The sequence below is a fragment of the Arvicanthis niloticus genome, chromosome 13, assembly GCF_011762505.2.
Source record: "Arvicanthis niloticus isolate mArvNil1 chromosome 13, mArvNil1.pat.X, whole genome shotgun sequence".
NCBI classification, from domain to species: Eukaryota; Metazoa; Chordata; class Mammalia; order Rodentia; family Muridae; genus Arvicanthis; species Arvicanthis niloticus.
In genome coordinates, this window is record NC_047670.1 from 56,833,671 (window position 1) to 56,850,426 (window position 16,756).

At 43.8% G+C, this 16,756-nt stretch overlaps 2 protein-coding genes across 4 annotated transcripts in view; one reads left to right on the plus strand and one right to left on the minus strand.

The window, feature by feature from the left end:
- Positions 1-16,756, plus strand: part of Aco2 (aconitase 2) — a 49,323-nt gene that overhangs the window by 2,883 nt on the left and 29,684 nt on the right. Inside the window, exon 2 of the mRNA XM_034516636.2 lies at positions 9,453-9,736. Coding sequence (XP_034372527.1) covers positions 9,701-9,736 — 36 coding nt within the window. The 5' untranslated portion in view covers positions 9,453-9,700. The remainder of the gene's footprint in view (positions 1-9,452; positions 9,737-16,756) is intronic.
- Positions 3,251-9,458, minus strand: Phf5a (PHD finger protein 5A). 3 transcript variants are annotated; one of them, XM_076911683.1, is made up of 5 exons: positions 9,014-9,458; positions 8,385-8,408; positions 7,706-7,872; positions 5,160-5,268; positions 3,251-3,862 (listed from the first exon to the last, which is right to left on the minus strand). In XM_076911683.1, exons 1-4 carry the CDS (start codon positions 9,063-9,065, stop codon positions 5,161-5,163), a joined length of 351 nt encoding a protein of 116 aa, XP_076767798.1. In that variant the 5' UTR covers positions 9,066-9,458; the 3' UTR covers positions 3,251-3,862; position 5,160. The 3 variants fall into 3 exon arrangements, with proteins under 3 accessions (XP_076767798.1, XP_034372532.1, XP_076767799.1); XM_034516641.2 differs by lacking the exon at positions 5,160-5,268; XM_076911684.1 differs by lacking the exons at positions 3,251-3,862; positions 5,160-5,268 and adding an exon at positions 5,275-5,866.

Below are 16,756 nucleotides of genomic sequence, written 5' to 3' on the forward strand. Positions count from 1 at the left end.
ATATATATTGATACATTGTACTATAGCTGTAAATTGATATGTCTTCCTGGGTGTTTAGATATGCATACATAGGAGTATATTTGTACACATTTCTAATTACAAAAAATTTGTGTGAACACTTTCTTTGCTCACTTGTCAGGGTCCACATGTGATTGACAAGTTATTTCTCTGCCAGCGAAATGAGCCAATTCAAGCCAGATTAGAGTATATAAAGGTTTTTATTGGGAAGCAGCTCTCAGGTGGAGGATTCATTAATCCCAAGGAAAAAGTCCAGGAAGTAGCCAGGGGATGGAGCCAGAGGGGAGGGAGAAGAGAAAGAAAGTGCATGCACACAGATAGACAAAATATATAGAGAGGAGAGGGGGAGAATAGAGAAGGGTCAGGGGGAAGAGGCCAAAATGTCTGGATTATATAGGAAAGAGCCTCTGGGGGAGGGGAAGCCCAGCCCTTGGGCTGGATAATTCAGGGTAGAGGGTAGGGTATGCCAGGTAGGAACTGAAGGAGTCTGGGAGAACCTGGAGGCCAGGTGCACTTTAGTATATCAAATATGTACCTCAGCTGTTTGTCCTAGGTATGAATCCCAGATATGACAGGGTGATTTACTGGAGCCATCCTGTATGTTTGTGTGTGTGTGTGTGTGTGTGTGTGTGTGTGTGTATGTGTGTGTGTGTGTGTGTGTGTGTATGTGTTTGATTTACTTATGGAGCCATCAGATTCCCTGGAAACTGAATTTACAGATGGTTGGGAACCATTATGTAGGGGCTAGGAACTGAACCCTGATCTAAAAGACTAGCCAGCAGGTGCCCATGGAAGCCAGAAAAGGGAATGAGATCCCCTGGAACTAGAGTTACAGGAGTTTGCAAGCTGTTTGATTAGGTGCTATGAAATGAGCCCAGACTTTTCCAGTGGTGTAAGTACTCTTAACCCAGGAGGCCCATTCACCAGTTCCTAGTTTTTATTTACTATTCTTATTTTTTTTTCCCCTAGGTAAGGTTTCTCTGTGTAGCTTTGGCTGTCCTGGTACTCACTGTGTAGACCAGACTGGCCTTGAACTCAGAGATGTGCCTGCCTTTGTCTCCCGAGTGCTGGGATTAAAGACGTTCAATACTATACTTGGCAAGTGTTTTTTTCAAAACTGAAAGTGAATACCAAGAATTAAGTCTGCTATAATTGTAGTTACACACACACACACACACACACACACACACACACACAGGAGTCTTATTCTCTTCACAGAATTGTATGTTTCTGGTTAAAATTAAACTTGTACACAATGTTTTTTCAAGGGTGAATTTGCTATTTTTTTTTTTTTTTTTTTTTTTTTTACTTAAGTCCCTCTCTCTCCTAGCCATGGTTGACTTTTCAATTTGCTACATAGTACAGGATAACCCTGAACCTCTGATTTGCATGTTTCTAGTCCTGAGTGCTTCAATTAGGAGCATGGATCACCACAGCTGGTTTTGTGGTTCTGGATATAGACCCAGAGCTCCCTGCATGCTAGGCAAAGACTCTATACAGAGCAACTTCTGTAGCCTCTTTGACTTCATCTTTAAAATTAAAGGGAAGTGTTCTAATGCCCAGGATAGGAGATACAGTTCCAAGAGCTCACACTTCAGTTGCTCGCTACTTGCTGTACAGGGGACCGAACCCAGAAACTAATGAATGTTATACCATTGACAGACCACATTGGAGGTATTCTTAACCCATTCTGTTTTCTCTTGGCCACTGATCAACCAGAAACAAAATAAAGCACACTGGGATTAGGATATTAGATCACAGAAATAGATTCTCCAGTCGAGTTGAATTTACCCACTAACCTGCGCCCTTGTTATATGTTGGAGCTTCTTTTAGGTATATGCCCAGGAGTGGTCTAGCTGGGTCTTCATGCCTTTTGAGATGCTTCTGGGCACGAGTGTAAACTCCCCTAAGGCTTTCTAAAGGCATTCCATTAAGGCAGACAGAGCACAGTTTAGGGGTTATTTAATTCAAACTGGGGAGTGGCTTCGCAAACACTGGTAGATATAAGTTCTAAACCATGTGGTCAACAAGAAGGCTGGGGAATCCTGCAGTGGTAAGAGCACAGTGCCGCCTGAACTGATCCCAAACACCAGAAAGAGGGAGAAAGCAACAGAAACTGCACTGAGTGGCCACAGCACCAAGGGCCTGTGGTCAAGATCTTGTCTTGCTCTCCTGAGGTGCTCACCAAGCCAGCCCAAGTTCCTTCTTTTGTGCATCCTGTGGTAACAAATCCTGTTCTGTCCTTTATTTCATTCTCAGGGAAGAGGCTGTCTTAACTGTACACAGTACATCATATATAACCATGAAAACTTTTTTCTTGGACCCAAACCAAAACCCTTAGAAATTTATTTCTTGCAATGCCTTTGTTACTAAATTGGAATATAAACAAGGCCAAGTACACAGATTCTCAGGACCCAAATCTATGGCACTAAAGACCTACTTGAACACATAGAAACAGCCACCCCTTGAAACTTCTCATATCACTAGGCAGAAATGAACTGACCCACATAGATGGGTATGGATACATTTTCTAATTTGGATAATTTACTTACAAGTTATTTGTTGGGGCTGGTGAGATGATTCAGTTGCTCTTGAAAAGGACCTAGGTTTGATTCCCAGCACCCATATAGTAGTTCATATCTATCCAGAACTCCGGGGGATCTGATGCCCTTAACTCTGCAAGTACTCATGCACACAATACACATACATACATGCAAACAAAACATTCATACATAAAATCTTACAACTTTAAAAAAGGGAAACATAGCCTTCAATGTATGTGTATGTATATAAGTATATACATTATATATATTATATACACATACACACACACATATATGCTATTCACACACACTGCATGAAACAAATCAAAGTTCTTCTAATTAACCAATTTAATCTTATTTTCCTTAACATTATTGTATGACATTTCTTTGAAATTGATATTAGAAAACTCAGGTCGGGTCATTTACACGTGAAATGTCAGGTCTCTGAGGCTAAGACAGGAGGGTACTCAACAGTTTTCAGGCCAGCCAATGAGTGAGACAAAAATAAAGATTTGGACAGAAAGAAAAAAACCTTTAAGATGGACTCATTCACCCTCAGGGATCCTGAGTTCTTTCTAGTGAGAGGTCTAGGTCCATTGTCAGTCCCACAGCCTCTATGATAGTTTCAGTCACCAAAAACCTAGATGACTAAAAGTAGACTCTCAAAGTCAACGGGCAAGGTAACCAACTTCCAGGAAACACACAGCAACTTTATTAGAATAACAGAAACTTCAAATTTATAAGGAAAATAACATGAAGCCAGCACCACCTGGTAAGTGTCAGGTCACATTACTGTTCTGATGGCACCTGGCCACACTGAGCGTCACAGGATAACCCCATCATAGCTGCTGCAAGACCACACTTCTGACACGACAGTTTCATCATCAAGGCTGCACACAGACTTGTTTTGAAGCTTTTGAGTAGAAAGGATCAATGTGGAGAGCAGAGCCTTGCTTTTCCAACTAAAAACAAAAAAGAAACTGGGGACTAAGCGGGCGACGACGTCTCCTCCAGTCTGCTAGAGTGCTCTATGGCACTCGATTCCACCTGGGGACACGGGGAGGGAAAGGAGTGGCAGGGGGCCAGGATACTAGAACTAGCAGGCTGCTCTGGTGACACTCAGCTCCTCTGTTCCCTTTCTGCTGGTGGTAGTAGGCGTCTTTTCTGGCAGCGGCAGCAGCTTGATGGGGGAGGAAGGAGCCACCCACCCATCACCTCTTCTTGAAGCCGTATTTTTTGCGTTCATAGAACAGGTCTGTCTTAGAGCTCCCCAAATTGACAATCTTTGGGCAACCGTCTCTCTGAAAAATAGAATAGAGTTGTTAAATTCTTGAAACTGTCTCAAGAGATTTAAGATAAAACCTAGCCCAGGAGTAGGAGAAGCATACCTCTTCACCTTAGTGCCTTTAGCTCCAGAGTAAACTGCTTGGCCCCCAACATCTCCCTCAACCAAAAAGAAAAAGACCCAATGCCTCTGCCTCCTGAGTGTTGGGATCAAGGGTGTGTCCACAGCCTGGCTCTTTTATGAGTTTCCAAAGACCTTTTTTTAATTAAAAAAGGTTTACATTTATTTGGAATGTGTGTGCATATGCACGCGTGGTTCCTGCAGGAGCTCAGAGGCCATGTGGTTTCTGGGGATGGAGCTCAGGGTCAGGTTGAACAGTAAAGACCTATATTCACTGGGCCATCTTGTCAGCTCCTTAAAGACCATTTTATAGGTTTTGGGTTAAAGGTTTATTCAAATTTCCAGTTATCCGAAGTAAAATAAACCAGGTAAAAATAGTAGAAATAGCAAGACAACAAAGGAAAAAGATGTTTTTCAGTGTGAGAAATGACAGTGAATTGGTTGGAGAAAGTGAACTGCACACACTAAGCCTGGGGACATCAGGACAACCACACTGCCTTCTATCTCACTTCATATGCTACCAGTATTGCAATCTCGTGCAACTTCAAGTTGACGCTCAGCAACAGTATCGTATTCCTTAGTACTTCATTCCTCATTAGAGAAACCTGGGTGCTGAAGAGCTGGCTCAGAAGGCTGGGTGCTAACCTAGAGCACCCGGGATGGGTGGTGCTCAACCACCATACTTCAAAATAAGTAAAAATACTTTTAAAGCTCTGCAAATGCTAATTATTTTCTCATTGTCTGCCTAGATTGGGATCAAGGCAATCTGTTTGCTCTCACATCATGAGAACATGCAAATTAGTTCTCTAGTACTAAGGCCTGAAGACACTGGTCTCCTGGTAGACTTTCTGTCTTGTGAGATACAGTATCCCAGACTGGTTTTATTTTATTTTATTTTATTTTGGTTTTTCAAGACAGAGTTTCTCCATGTAGCCCTGGCAGCCTTGGAGCTCACTGTATACCAGGCTAGCTTCAAACTCAACAGGTCTGTCTGCCTCTGTCTCCTGAGTGTTAGGATTAAAGGTGTGCACCACCACTGCCTGGCTCCAGGCTCAGTTTTAAAATGGCAATTCTCCCGCTCAGCATACCAAGTGCTAGAATTACAGGCATGCATCATCATGCCCAACTCCTGAGTCCTGATTATTTTTGAGGTTTTGAAAAACTCAGCTAAGCTTACTGACCTAATGAATTACCTTATAAATTATCAAAGCTGCAGAAGAGGTGAACAATAAGGAGAATGGCTTCTGCCATAGGATGGTTTCTGCACAGGAAAAAGCCTGGGCACTGCATCTGCATGATCATCTGTCAGTAAGGACGAGAGGCTGGATCATGTCACAGTACTGCTTTGTGTTCCTTGGAAACTAGTGCTGAGTAATTGGGAGCTTGGGCTCAAGTGTCCTCAGAACGTTCCTGTGTAACTCCAAGTAGGTGAAGTGATGTCTAAAATAATTCTCAGGGGCAGGGATCCAGAGGTATCAGATCACATGATGGATGCACACAAGTCAGATGGCAATTAACATTTAGTGATGATTCTCTGGTTCCACGCTTAAGCCAGACACAGACTCTAGCTGTATCTGTGAAAGCTCAAGAAAGTGTGGTCCTTATCTACATAAACCCTTTGGCTTTAAGAACTGTGTGAACCTTTTCTTTCCATTACACTAAGTACATCCCAATTCCTTTTTTTTTGTTGTTTTTTTGTTTTTGTTTTTTTGAGACAAGGTTTCTCTGTGTAGCCACATCCCAATTCCTAAGTACCAAACGTACGAAGTGGAAAGGTATGTCTCCCAGGAACACCTTCTCGGGGCAGTACCAAAAATGGAGTATCATCCTTGAACTACAAATTTAGGGCCTGTTCCGCACACCTGAGAAAAGGAGGGGTAGAGGACCAGATCCTTAGAATCTGTAGAAGACAGAATATGATCAATCTAGTTGTCACAGGTAAGTGGAAAAGAGTTTAGGGCAGGAGAGGGTTCAACCCAACTGAAGTTATGATTTCATTACTTTCTCCTTTCCCCAAACAATGTGGATTCAACACCATAAGCTGGTTTTCAGCTGGTTTAACATTGCATCCTGGGCCAGGCTGCCCCTCTCGATTTCTAACACTGACAAGGAAAAACAGCAAGCAGGTAGGTGCTTACTGCAGCTTTGGGCTGTCAAGATGGCTCAGTGGGCCAAAGCACTTGCCAGTGAGGGAAGAGAAACCCCAGGCAAGCTGTTCTCTTGACACCACATGCCCACACACAGGCAAACAGATATAACAAAGAAATTAAACAAAATACTGAAGCCTCAAGCCCACCAAGAAAGCAAACCACTCCCAGCAGGTTTATCCCGTGGTATAAAAATGTCTACAGAGAATAAGAGAAGCCTGACATTCACCCATGGAGAAAAAGCTCCCAACTGGGAGCCCTAGCTAAACGTGGCTTCCCAGGAAAGTTCTGTGGGATGTGGTGAGGCCCAGTTTGAGGATGCACATGTGTTGTTATCTATCGCCTGCTTGCTATTTACTCCTTACTTCTCTATTACATTCTTACAGTCACTCACAACAGAGACTGCAGCTATGTCACATCATCCTCTGTACCATACAACACCTCCCCACCCAAGTCCCATCTGGCTTCCGGCACTGGCGGGAGTAGCATCTGAATGCAGAGTGCTGAGGTCTAGTTCACTTGAACATGAGCACACACCAAGGACTGAGGAAAGGACAACAAGGGATAATGTGAACACAAGGTTTCGTCAGACAGCCTGGGACAGGTTAGAAAACCAATAACCTCTGCTTACACAGTGTGAGGGACAAGGAAGCGACAACATCAACAAGCTACCTACACTGTTCATAGGAGTATGAAGAGCTACATTCTGCCTTTTGTCAGTATCAAAAGAGGAAGACAGGGTCAGGCAGAACCACGAAGTGCCTACTACACACACCTATGTACTTGTTAGCACACAAACACAGGATCTTATATGTTGCTAGGAATAAAAATGAGCTGCCAAGACGACAACTCAGCAGGCGTCCTAACTCTATGTCAGCCTGACACAAACTAGGGTCATTTTAAAAGAGGAAAGCTCAACTGAGAAAGACTCAGGAGGTCTACCAGAGGTGTATGAGTGACATGGAAGAGCCCAGCCTATTGTGGGCGGTGCTACTAATGGGCTGGTGGTACTGGAAGCTATAGGAAAGCAGGCTGAGCAAACTGTAAGGGAAAAAGCTAGTAAGCAGGGATCCTCCATGGCTTTTCCATCAGTTCCTGTCTTGGCTTCCCTTGGTAATAGACTGTTACCTGGAGGGGTAGAAGTAAACCTTTTCCTTCCCTCAAGTTGCTTTTGTTCGTATTGTATCATCAGTAAGAAACCTAACTAAGACAGCAAGTAAACATACTTGTCAAGCCCAACAATTTGTATTCAACCAAGACCAGAGTATAAAGGGGCAACTGACCTCCACAGGTTGTCCCCTGATGGCTACACATGCATATGCCCTACACCCATGCATAGGAGACATCAAAGGAACATGGAGAAGGTCTAACTTGATACTGACAAAGATTTGCCTATCTTCTGCCCCAGATAGAGAATAACTGCTCCATATTAGACCACACCCAGTTTGGCTCACAGGCTTTAAGAAATTACCTAGATAACTAGCTGAACATTGCAATCTCCACAGACCAGGTCAGAAGAGATGGCCATGGGTGGCAAAATGGTCCAAAGGAAAAGGAAGAAAGACCAGGTAGGAAGCTCAGCCTGCACTCACATCCTTCTCCTGAATGGTGCACTCCTTACAGTAGTAGGCATCAGAGACTCCGGGACCTCCACAGATCACACAGCGGCCCTGGTAAGATCCATAGTTACACTCATCACAAATGCGAACCAGGGTGCAGGGACGCACATAGGAGTCACAGATCACACACTTGCCATCACCTGTAGAGAGAGGAGACTGAGTTATACTCAAGAGCCATTACTTCCCTAAGATCTTTCCTCTGCCCTGTGCGGGAAATAAGTAGCTTCCCTTTGACAGTGACTTTAGTATCTTCTTCTATCTGGACAGCATAAGCCTTATCCTGTATCTACGTCACTTAATTAATGCATGCAAAGAGTTTGGAATATTGTCTGGGAGCCTTTAAGTCTATGTAGTTACTGTCAACAAATTGCATGTCCTTTTTGCACACATATTGGGCTGGGAAGGTCCCCACTACTTTAAAAAATCTTACTGTCCAAAAGTAGACATTTTTTTCCCCCAAAACCTAAGTATGAAGTATTAAAAACTGCAAGCTTAAGTGGGAGGATGGTGGGGGAGTCTTTAGTTGCAGCCAGGTATTCAGTGTCCTCTGCAGCCTGGTATATCTATTTAAGGCTTCTTTGCTGTTCCTCTGGAATTGATGGCTCTTCAAAGAGTAAAGAAGGCAAGGTGAGAGAGGGCGTGTTCGGCTTACATTTTTCACACAGTCTTCCGATAGCTGCAAGATCAAAGATAGTAGAACATATTGTTAAAATTAAAGTTGTGATGTAGGAAGAAAGATTTTCGTCAGGCTGAGTATAAAGGACGGGGAAGGTATCAACGATTACAGTGAGCCATACAGAAGCGCTGTCATATTCTTCTTTTCTCCCTCTCCACTGTCCCTCACCCCCTACTTTGAGACAGAATCCCACTGTGTAGCTTCAGTTAGCCTGGAACTTCTTTTAAGCTCTGGCCAGTCTCGAACTGGCAGCAATCTTCCAGTCTTCTACCTCCCAGCCTATGCTCCTAAATTTTGCTTTACACGAAAACCATGTCAAGAAAAAAAAAAAAAGCTGTCCGGAACCCTCCAAAATCCAAAGCAATCTTGTACCGCTTCTCCAAACCTGACACAGACGCTCCCGCCAGCCTTAGGCTCCCAGATGCGCGCTCCTGCCCTCTTCTAAGAAGCCACAACCCGGTGAGCGCTTCTAGAATACCCAGGGACCGTAAGGCGCGAAACGTGGAGCCTCCAAACCAAAGCCCTAAAGAGGAGGTGAAAGTCCCTAATCCCCCACTTTCTAATACCATCCCACTCAAACAAAAGCGAGCAGCCCTCCAACTCACCCACACCTGCCTGCTTGCGGCAGAAAATCAAATCTGGATGATGTTTAGCCATAACTCTTTGCCAAGCCGGCGGCCGGAAGCTTAGCGAACTTCCGCCCGACCTTTAACCTACACCACTCCTACTTCCACTTCTCCGTGATTGGCCATGCAGCTGTCCGTCAGCCTTTGTCCTGGAGGGCACCAAATCTCGCTAGTTCTCGCGAGAGTTTCCTCGCCAGGTCCTTGCAGGTGCACCAAAGGTTTTGAATAAAATTCTTTTTTCTTCCAGATTTGAACTCATAAACTGAAGTTTGTTCTCGGATTAACATTCTGCATATGTTGCTTTTTGTGTTGGGGTTTGAGGCCAGGGCTTCTTTCATGCTTCCGCAAAGTATGTGGGTTTGGGGGTGTTCTCTTTTATGGAATGAAGGGTGACCTTGAACTCCTGACTCCCCTCCAGCTTCCACTCCCAAGTGCAGAGGTGACAGGACTGCGCCCGACGCCAAGCTGGCAATTTCTCTGCAGCTTTCCCTTCCACGCCCGGTTCGCCTCATGTAAGCCCCGCCCACTGCGCTCTCTGGACTCTGGCCTAGGGAGGAAGGCTCTACCGTCACAGCGACGCCACTGTAAGCCACGCCCCCTTCAATGCTTTAAGAGCGCCATCTGTCACGTCACTTTCATGCGACCTCATCTTTGTCAGTGCACAAAATGGCGCCTTACAGCCTTCTGGTCACCCGGCTGCAGGTAAGCGAACTCAGAGATGAGGGTTCGCGGGGGCGGGGAGCCTCCTGCCTTGCCTGCGGCTGTAGGCGAGGCCAGGCGAGGCGGGCTCGACCCGCGGCTGACTTTCCGTGCACCTGTCGCGGTTGCAGGCCCGGCGCCCTTGTCCGTTCCTACGTTGTCCTAGGTCAAGGAGTCCCTGGCACAGTCAGTTCCAGTCCCTGTCCTCGCCTGTCGGGAAGCTTGAGTCTAAGCAGCTGCAGCCTGGTCAAGGATGGAGGCACTTCTTTTTTTCTGAGGGCTGAATTCCTGCTCCCCCAGGGTGGTTTTCTGTTCCTCAAGGTGAAGACAAGGTGATTGGGGGGCGCTGTAGTTGGGGGTTCCTCTAAGCCAGGTGCTTGAAGCCTTCACTTCCCATCAGTAGCAAAGACTTGTCTCCTTATGTATCCGTGGTTGTCGGGCCTAGAGTCTGCAGAAGCTATATCCAGTACTACCCTTTGAGGACACGCGGGGTCGTAGATGCAAGAAGGAGTGTTCTGGGCCTCACCATAAAAAATAGTTGCGATAACAGTGCTTTCTCACCTTTGGACCAGATGTCATGACTGTTTACTAATGTTACAGATGTTTTATCTGACGACATAGATGTCAGATAATTTTTTTTTCCAACTTGATAGATGGAAAAACTGAAAGGAAGTAGACGAAGTAGTGGCTTTCGTGGTGTCACTAAAGTGTCATAGCCTGAGCAGTGACCCTGTAGGCTCTCTCTTCTTCTTGTTCTTGGCAGCCTAATGTCACAGAACTTTCTGAACCAGGGTGTGATTGTTTGTAGTTACCATTGTACAGAATCAAGTATTTTGAAGTCACAGTTAGTTGCTTTCCAGATATTAGGGGTGGAAAGACGAGAAGACTCAACAGTTTGACCTTGACTGGCATCGGACATCTAGAAAATTGACTATGCCAATCAGATGGTTTTCCATCCTAACCTTACAGCCCTAGGGAGGTACAAAGTTAAGTTTATTGTAAAGTATGTATTTTGTTAATAAAAAGAAATCAATAAAATAACTGTGGACATTCTCTAGCAATCTTTTAGGATTACTTTTGTGAATTTGCTCTGGACCAACTTTGAACACAGAATTAATAATTTTAAAAAGTATGTGCTGTACTCTCAGGAAGCATTGTCATCTAGTTTTCTTTATCACATTACTTAAAATCAAACTGTAAAGTGAAACTCATTTATCTGAACAAATCATTTGACTTTTGGCCAATGAAAGGGATTTGCAGCTTTGGTTCCTTTGATTCTTTAGATAGTACGATGAGTTTTGTCCTGACCCTGATGTCCTATGACTGAGTGGAGTCAAGCAAAACATATTTAATAGGATACATGACCTCTGAGTTTGGAAGAAAGGAATAATGTGACATTTGGACCTTCTAAAGTGTGACTGTTAGAATGGTGTAGAAAGAGCTCTGGGCTATAGTTCATGACCTCCCATGATCCATGACCTTGTACACGTAACTTTCTAAGTTCTTTGTCCATCAGTTGTGGATTGTCTTCATTAAACAAGGTTTATTAAGCACTTAATTATGAGGAATTAGAACATGTTTACAATGTTGTAGTTCAACTTCTTTTGAATGTGGAGAATCTAAGACCTTGAGTGAGCTTGGGCAACTGCTACAGTCAGGATTGAAGTCAGAGCCTCCTTATATGTTCATTCAGCTAAGGGGAATGAGTAGTATTCTGTTCTTTTCAATATACCAGTGCATCCAAATGGTCAGGCTGTCTCAGGCAATGTCTGGTGACGCTGCACTCTGAGGACCTTTCCTTTACCTCTTCTATGCTGTATGCATTTGAGAAGTTATGTTTACTACCTGAATAGCTCTGCCAGATCCGTCTCTAGCATGCATTAATTACTTCATAAACATTATCAGCTTTTTCTTTTCTTCTCTTTTTCTTATTTTGTTTTTGAGACTGGTTCTTACTGTGTAGCTTGTGCCAGCCTTGAATTTTTGATTCTCCTGCCTCAGCCACCTGAGTGCTTTGAGTTCAGGCATGTGCAGCCATAGCCAGTAGAAAAATTGGTAAGAAGACAACTCCTGTTTTGTTTCTTTTTTCAATGTATGTAAAGTTATTTTATGTGTATGTGTGTTTTGCCTGCATGTATGTATGTGTACCATGTCCATGCATGCAATGTTCACAGAAGCCAGAAGAGAGAATCAGACCCCCTGGAACTGGAATTAACAGATGGTTGGGAGCCACCATGTGAGTGCTGGGAGTCCTCTGGAAGAATAGCAGTGGTCTTAACCACTGAGTCATGTCTAGAGTCTCCAGTCCCTATTTTTGTGAAGTATATACATATTCTAATGAACCTGTAGAGATCTTTCTCAGGTTGATTAGTTATTTATATTCTTTTGGCTGGACCAAATGTAATGGAGGTTACAGACCAGCCATTAACAATAGCATTTACCTTATATGAACTAGTCATTGCTCATGTCTCTAGGATGAGGCAGATCGATGAGCAGCAGTGTTTCAGGTGAAGAACAGAGGCAGTACATAAAGGTTAATAGCATGAACTCATACATTAGAATGCCTGGGTTTAAATCCTGGCTTTAGTACTAAGTAACTGTGACAGTCAGTAAATTATTCCATTTCTCTTTACCCGTTTCCTCATCTTTCAGGTACCCTAGTACATCTGTTTTAATCAAGTAACAGTTGCAAAGTATTTAAAACCTTACCTGACCCCAGTAAGAGTTCTATATACTCCTTTAAATAAGGTAAATAGAGATAGGATTTTATCATTACTTTTTGATAAATTTGATGTGATTTGGATCTGCACATTTCTGATTCCAAATCCTAAGGCCGTCAGCTTGCAGTGTACTGCTCTTTGGCAGTAAGACTTGGACCAAGATACCACCGGCTCCATAACTCAACACATGCTATTGGTTTTGACGGTGCTTGTTACCAGGTAGAGAGATCAGCAACAAAATGAAGAAAATAGGAAGAGATTTTTAAACAGCCATATTTATTCTTTGGTTTTAATGCTTATCTTTGTGCATTTGACTATAGATAAATGAAAGATATTTGGCTTTACCTTGTTGTACTGAGATTTGGGTTCTAATGTGACCTTGGGGAAATCATTGCAACTTCTTGTATGTAATTCTAGAATAGTAGTTAACTACAAAGAAGTATGACATTTGTGGCAGAAGTTTTCTCCATAATTTCATGTTTAAAAAAAACCACAAAACACAAAACCCCTTTCTTTGAATTTTAATTACTGTGATGATTTCCTAGGATCAGCTGTTGCTTTATATTGAGAGTTTGTAAATTCATTAATGGACCAACCTCAGATCTTAGATTTAGGTAACAAGCATACTATGTTGAGGACTAGTAGAACACAGCATTGCTCTCTGAACCAATTGCTTCTACGATGTTTACTGTCTAGCACTGGTCCAGGCTTTGGGAGTGTGAGACAAACAAGCTTAGGAAAACTAAGCCAGGTGCTTGCCTGTAGCCTCAGCGCTCCTGAGACTAAGGGAAGAGGAGAAACAGAAAATTACCAAGTAGACAAATAAAAGAAATTTGGTTATGCCTGGTGGTGGCACAATACTATTTTTATTTTACTTGCATGTGTGGTTTGTCTGTACATCTGTCCATATGCATAAAGTACCCATAGAGATCGAAACAGCATCAGATCTCTTGCAACTGGAGTTGCAAACAGTTGTGAGCTGTTGGGAATTAGCTATTGGAAGAGCAGCTAATGCTCTTAATTACTGAGCTATCTCTCCAGCCCCAGCACTAGACTATTTTAAATCATGGAATAACATAACTGATTTGTGCTTGAGGAGAATAATGAGTTGCTGTGTAGGTGCTGGGCCATCAGAGGTCAAAGAGTGCTTGCCTCTTTTTGGATCCCAGAGAGACCTGGAATCTCTGAGACGAGTGTGCTATTAGTGGAGGAGGTCTCTCTCCTGTCTCTCTCTCTGTCTCTGTCTCTGTCTCTGTCTCTCTGTCTCTCTCTCTCTCTCTCTCTCTCTCTCTCTCTCTCTCTCTCTGTGTGTGTGTTGTATGTGTATAGGTATATGTGTGCGAGTTTGAGACTAGCCTGGGATACATGAGACCCTGACAAAGAAGATGGGAAAAAAAATTGTGAAGTTTCTTTTCTTTCCTTTTTTCTTTTTTCATTTTTTTAAAAACACATTTATTGTGCGTTGAGGAAAGGGATATGTCCGTGTTACAATGGGTGTTCACGTTAGAGGATAGCTTTGCAAGACAGCTCTCCTAGCATGGGTTCTGGAGAGTGGACTCAGGCCAGTAGGCTTGGCAGCAAATACCTTTACCTCCTGAGCCATCTTGTCAAATTCAGTTTTTTAAATTTCTGAGTATGCCCTTCCCAATATTGAGACTAGGCACAGAATTCTATAGGGCTGTCCCACAGTGTGCCTGTAGAAGCTATGCTGGAGTTCCTGGAAGGCAAGGAGAAAGCGTTCTTGGCATTTTACAAAGCTTAGTCCAAGCAAGAGCTCGCCAGTTTTGGAAGCAGGACTGGAACGATGGAAGCAAAGCTGTTAAGGTCTTCAGGATCCTCATCTGCAAAGTGAACATATTACGTTTTGTCTCACTGGATAGTCATGCAGTTGTGTGTGTCACATCCTCAGGACAGTCAGGTGTGGGATAAGGCACATAGGATTTGTTAGTTCCTGTCTCAAACCACCACATACACCCTTCCCATCCCAGCTAAGTTAGCCTCTATTATCCAGCATTTTTATCTTTAGCTTCTTCATTTAAAAGATAGAGTCTTCGACTGGTGAGATGGTTTAGTGGGTATGGGCTTGTCACCAACACGGTAGGAGAACACAGTTTCCTGTAAGTTGTCCTCTGACCTCCATATGTGCACACACGAATGCATACTCACAGTATATAGATGGGATTGCAGGTGTTTACCACCAAGGTTGTTTGTTTAAGATTTGTTTGTTTTTGTTACTGTTGTTGGTTTTAGTTTTTCCAGTCAGGGTTTCTCTGTGTAGCTCTGGCAATCCTGAAACTCACAGAGACCTGCCTCTGCTTCCTGAGTGCTGGGATTACCGCTGTCCTGCCACCACCACTGCCCAGCTTATTTGTCTTAGTATATGTATGAATGTTTTGCCTGTGTGTATGTATGTACACTATGTGCATACACGCCTAGTGCATACAAGAAAGTTAGAACGTGTTGGGTCCCTTGGGACTGGAGTTACATATGGTTGTGAGCCACCATGTATGTGTTGGTAGTCAAATCTAGGCCTTGTGCAAGAGCAACAAGTGCTCTTAGCCACCGCCAAGACCACTCCAATTCACACTCAACTTCTTTTTAGATGGGTTGTGTGAATATAATCAGATCCTTACGGACTGAGTCTTTTTTGTTTTTTGGGTTTTTTTTTTTTTTTTTTTTTTGGCTTTCAGAAACAGAGTTTCTCTGTATAGCCCTGGATGTCCTAAAACCCACTCTGTAGACCAGGTTGGCTTTGAACCCAGAGATCTAGGCAGATCTGCCTGTCTCTGCCCCCTAAGTGCTAGGATTAAAGGCATGTGCCACCACATTACCTTCCCTTTTTTGAGATAGGGTCTCACTCACTATGTAACCTTGGCTGCCCAGAACTCACTATGTAGACCAGACTAGCCTCAAAATCAGATCTGCCCTCCTCTGTCTCCCAAATACTAAGATTAAAGGTGTGAGTCACCATGCCCAGCCTGTTGGTATTTATAAATAATCCTTTGTGACATCATTGAATTCACCAGTGGAGCTATAGTGGCTGACTTCAAATGTGGGCCAGTGAAATCCCTCTCTTGTTATATGGGAGCAATAATTTAAATGCTATATAATACATGGCTGAAGCAATAGTTAGATGAATGTGCTGGGCCTCAATACAGACTCAGCCCTCTGGTTTGGCACCCAGATGTGGTAGTGAATATTTAATCTACCTACTGTTGTTGTAGGTGTTGGAGTTGTGGGTTCAGGCCTGGAGGAACTGGAATCATAGCAGTTGCCACATACTGACATCAGGTCCTTTCACTTGTCATAGACATAGGTCTTTTTTTTTTTTTTTTTAAATCTGTTTTTTTGAGACAAGGTTTCTTTGTGTGGCCTTGGCTGTCCTGGACCTAGCTCTGTAGACCAGGCTAGCCTCAAACTCACAAAGATCTGTCTGTCCTAGGTGGTCTTTTACCAGGGTTGACCCACTTGTCCTTCACGGTAACCCAAAAATGTCAGCATTCCCAGCCTGTTTTTGTAATAATGTAATTGAGATCCACAGATGTTGAATAATTCATCTGAGGTCACAGGTAGCACACTATAGAACCAGATGTTGGTTGCAGAGATGTATTGGACCACAGAACTTGGGCTTTTGACCATTCAGCAGCCTGTTTCCCCAGAGCCCTTCCCTGGGGGTAGGGTGTAGAAGCCAAATCTCTGGAGAGTAGGCTGGATATGGGGAAAACAGTACAGTTGACCTCCACTGGTTTCAGTGCATATCTCTTGAGGCTGTGATTGCCTTCTGCCCCAGAACCAGCAAGGCAGAGGTGTGGGTCTCATATGGCAGCTTTATTCTTGGCTGGGCTCACAGGCTGCCTGAGGAGCTCTGAATAGTGCCCTTCTCCGTGTGCTGCTGTAGAACTGGCTGCCTAATCTGCAGGCCAGAGCAGGGCTCAGGATTTATATGCAACTCGCAGCCTCTGCTACTGAAGGCGACTGCAAAAGAGAATTAGATGGATGAGTGAGTCCATCAGCCTGTTTATTAAAGGGATCCCTGCTGCCTTTGGTAGACATTTAGAGGCTGTGACTGGGAGGCGTGGCTCTTCACCGTACTTTTCCTTGTCTCTGGAAAGGATAGAACCACTTTTGTTCTTGCCAGTTGCATAGCAACCGAGCTAGCTGATTGCCTGCTGGCAAGAGGGAATTGTGCAGCTTTAGATGCTTAGGCAAGGTGCCAAGCATTGCCTATCACTGGGGGTGGGAAAATGTTGTTAGAAGCTGCAGTGGAGGTGTGGGAAGATGTTTCCACTTGACACAGTGTTGG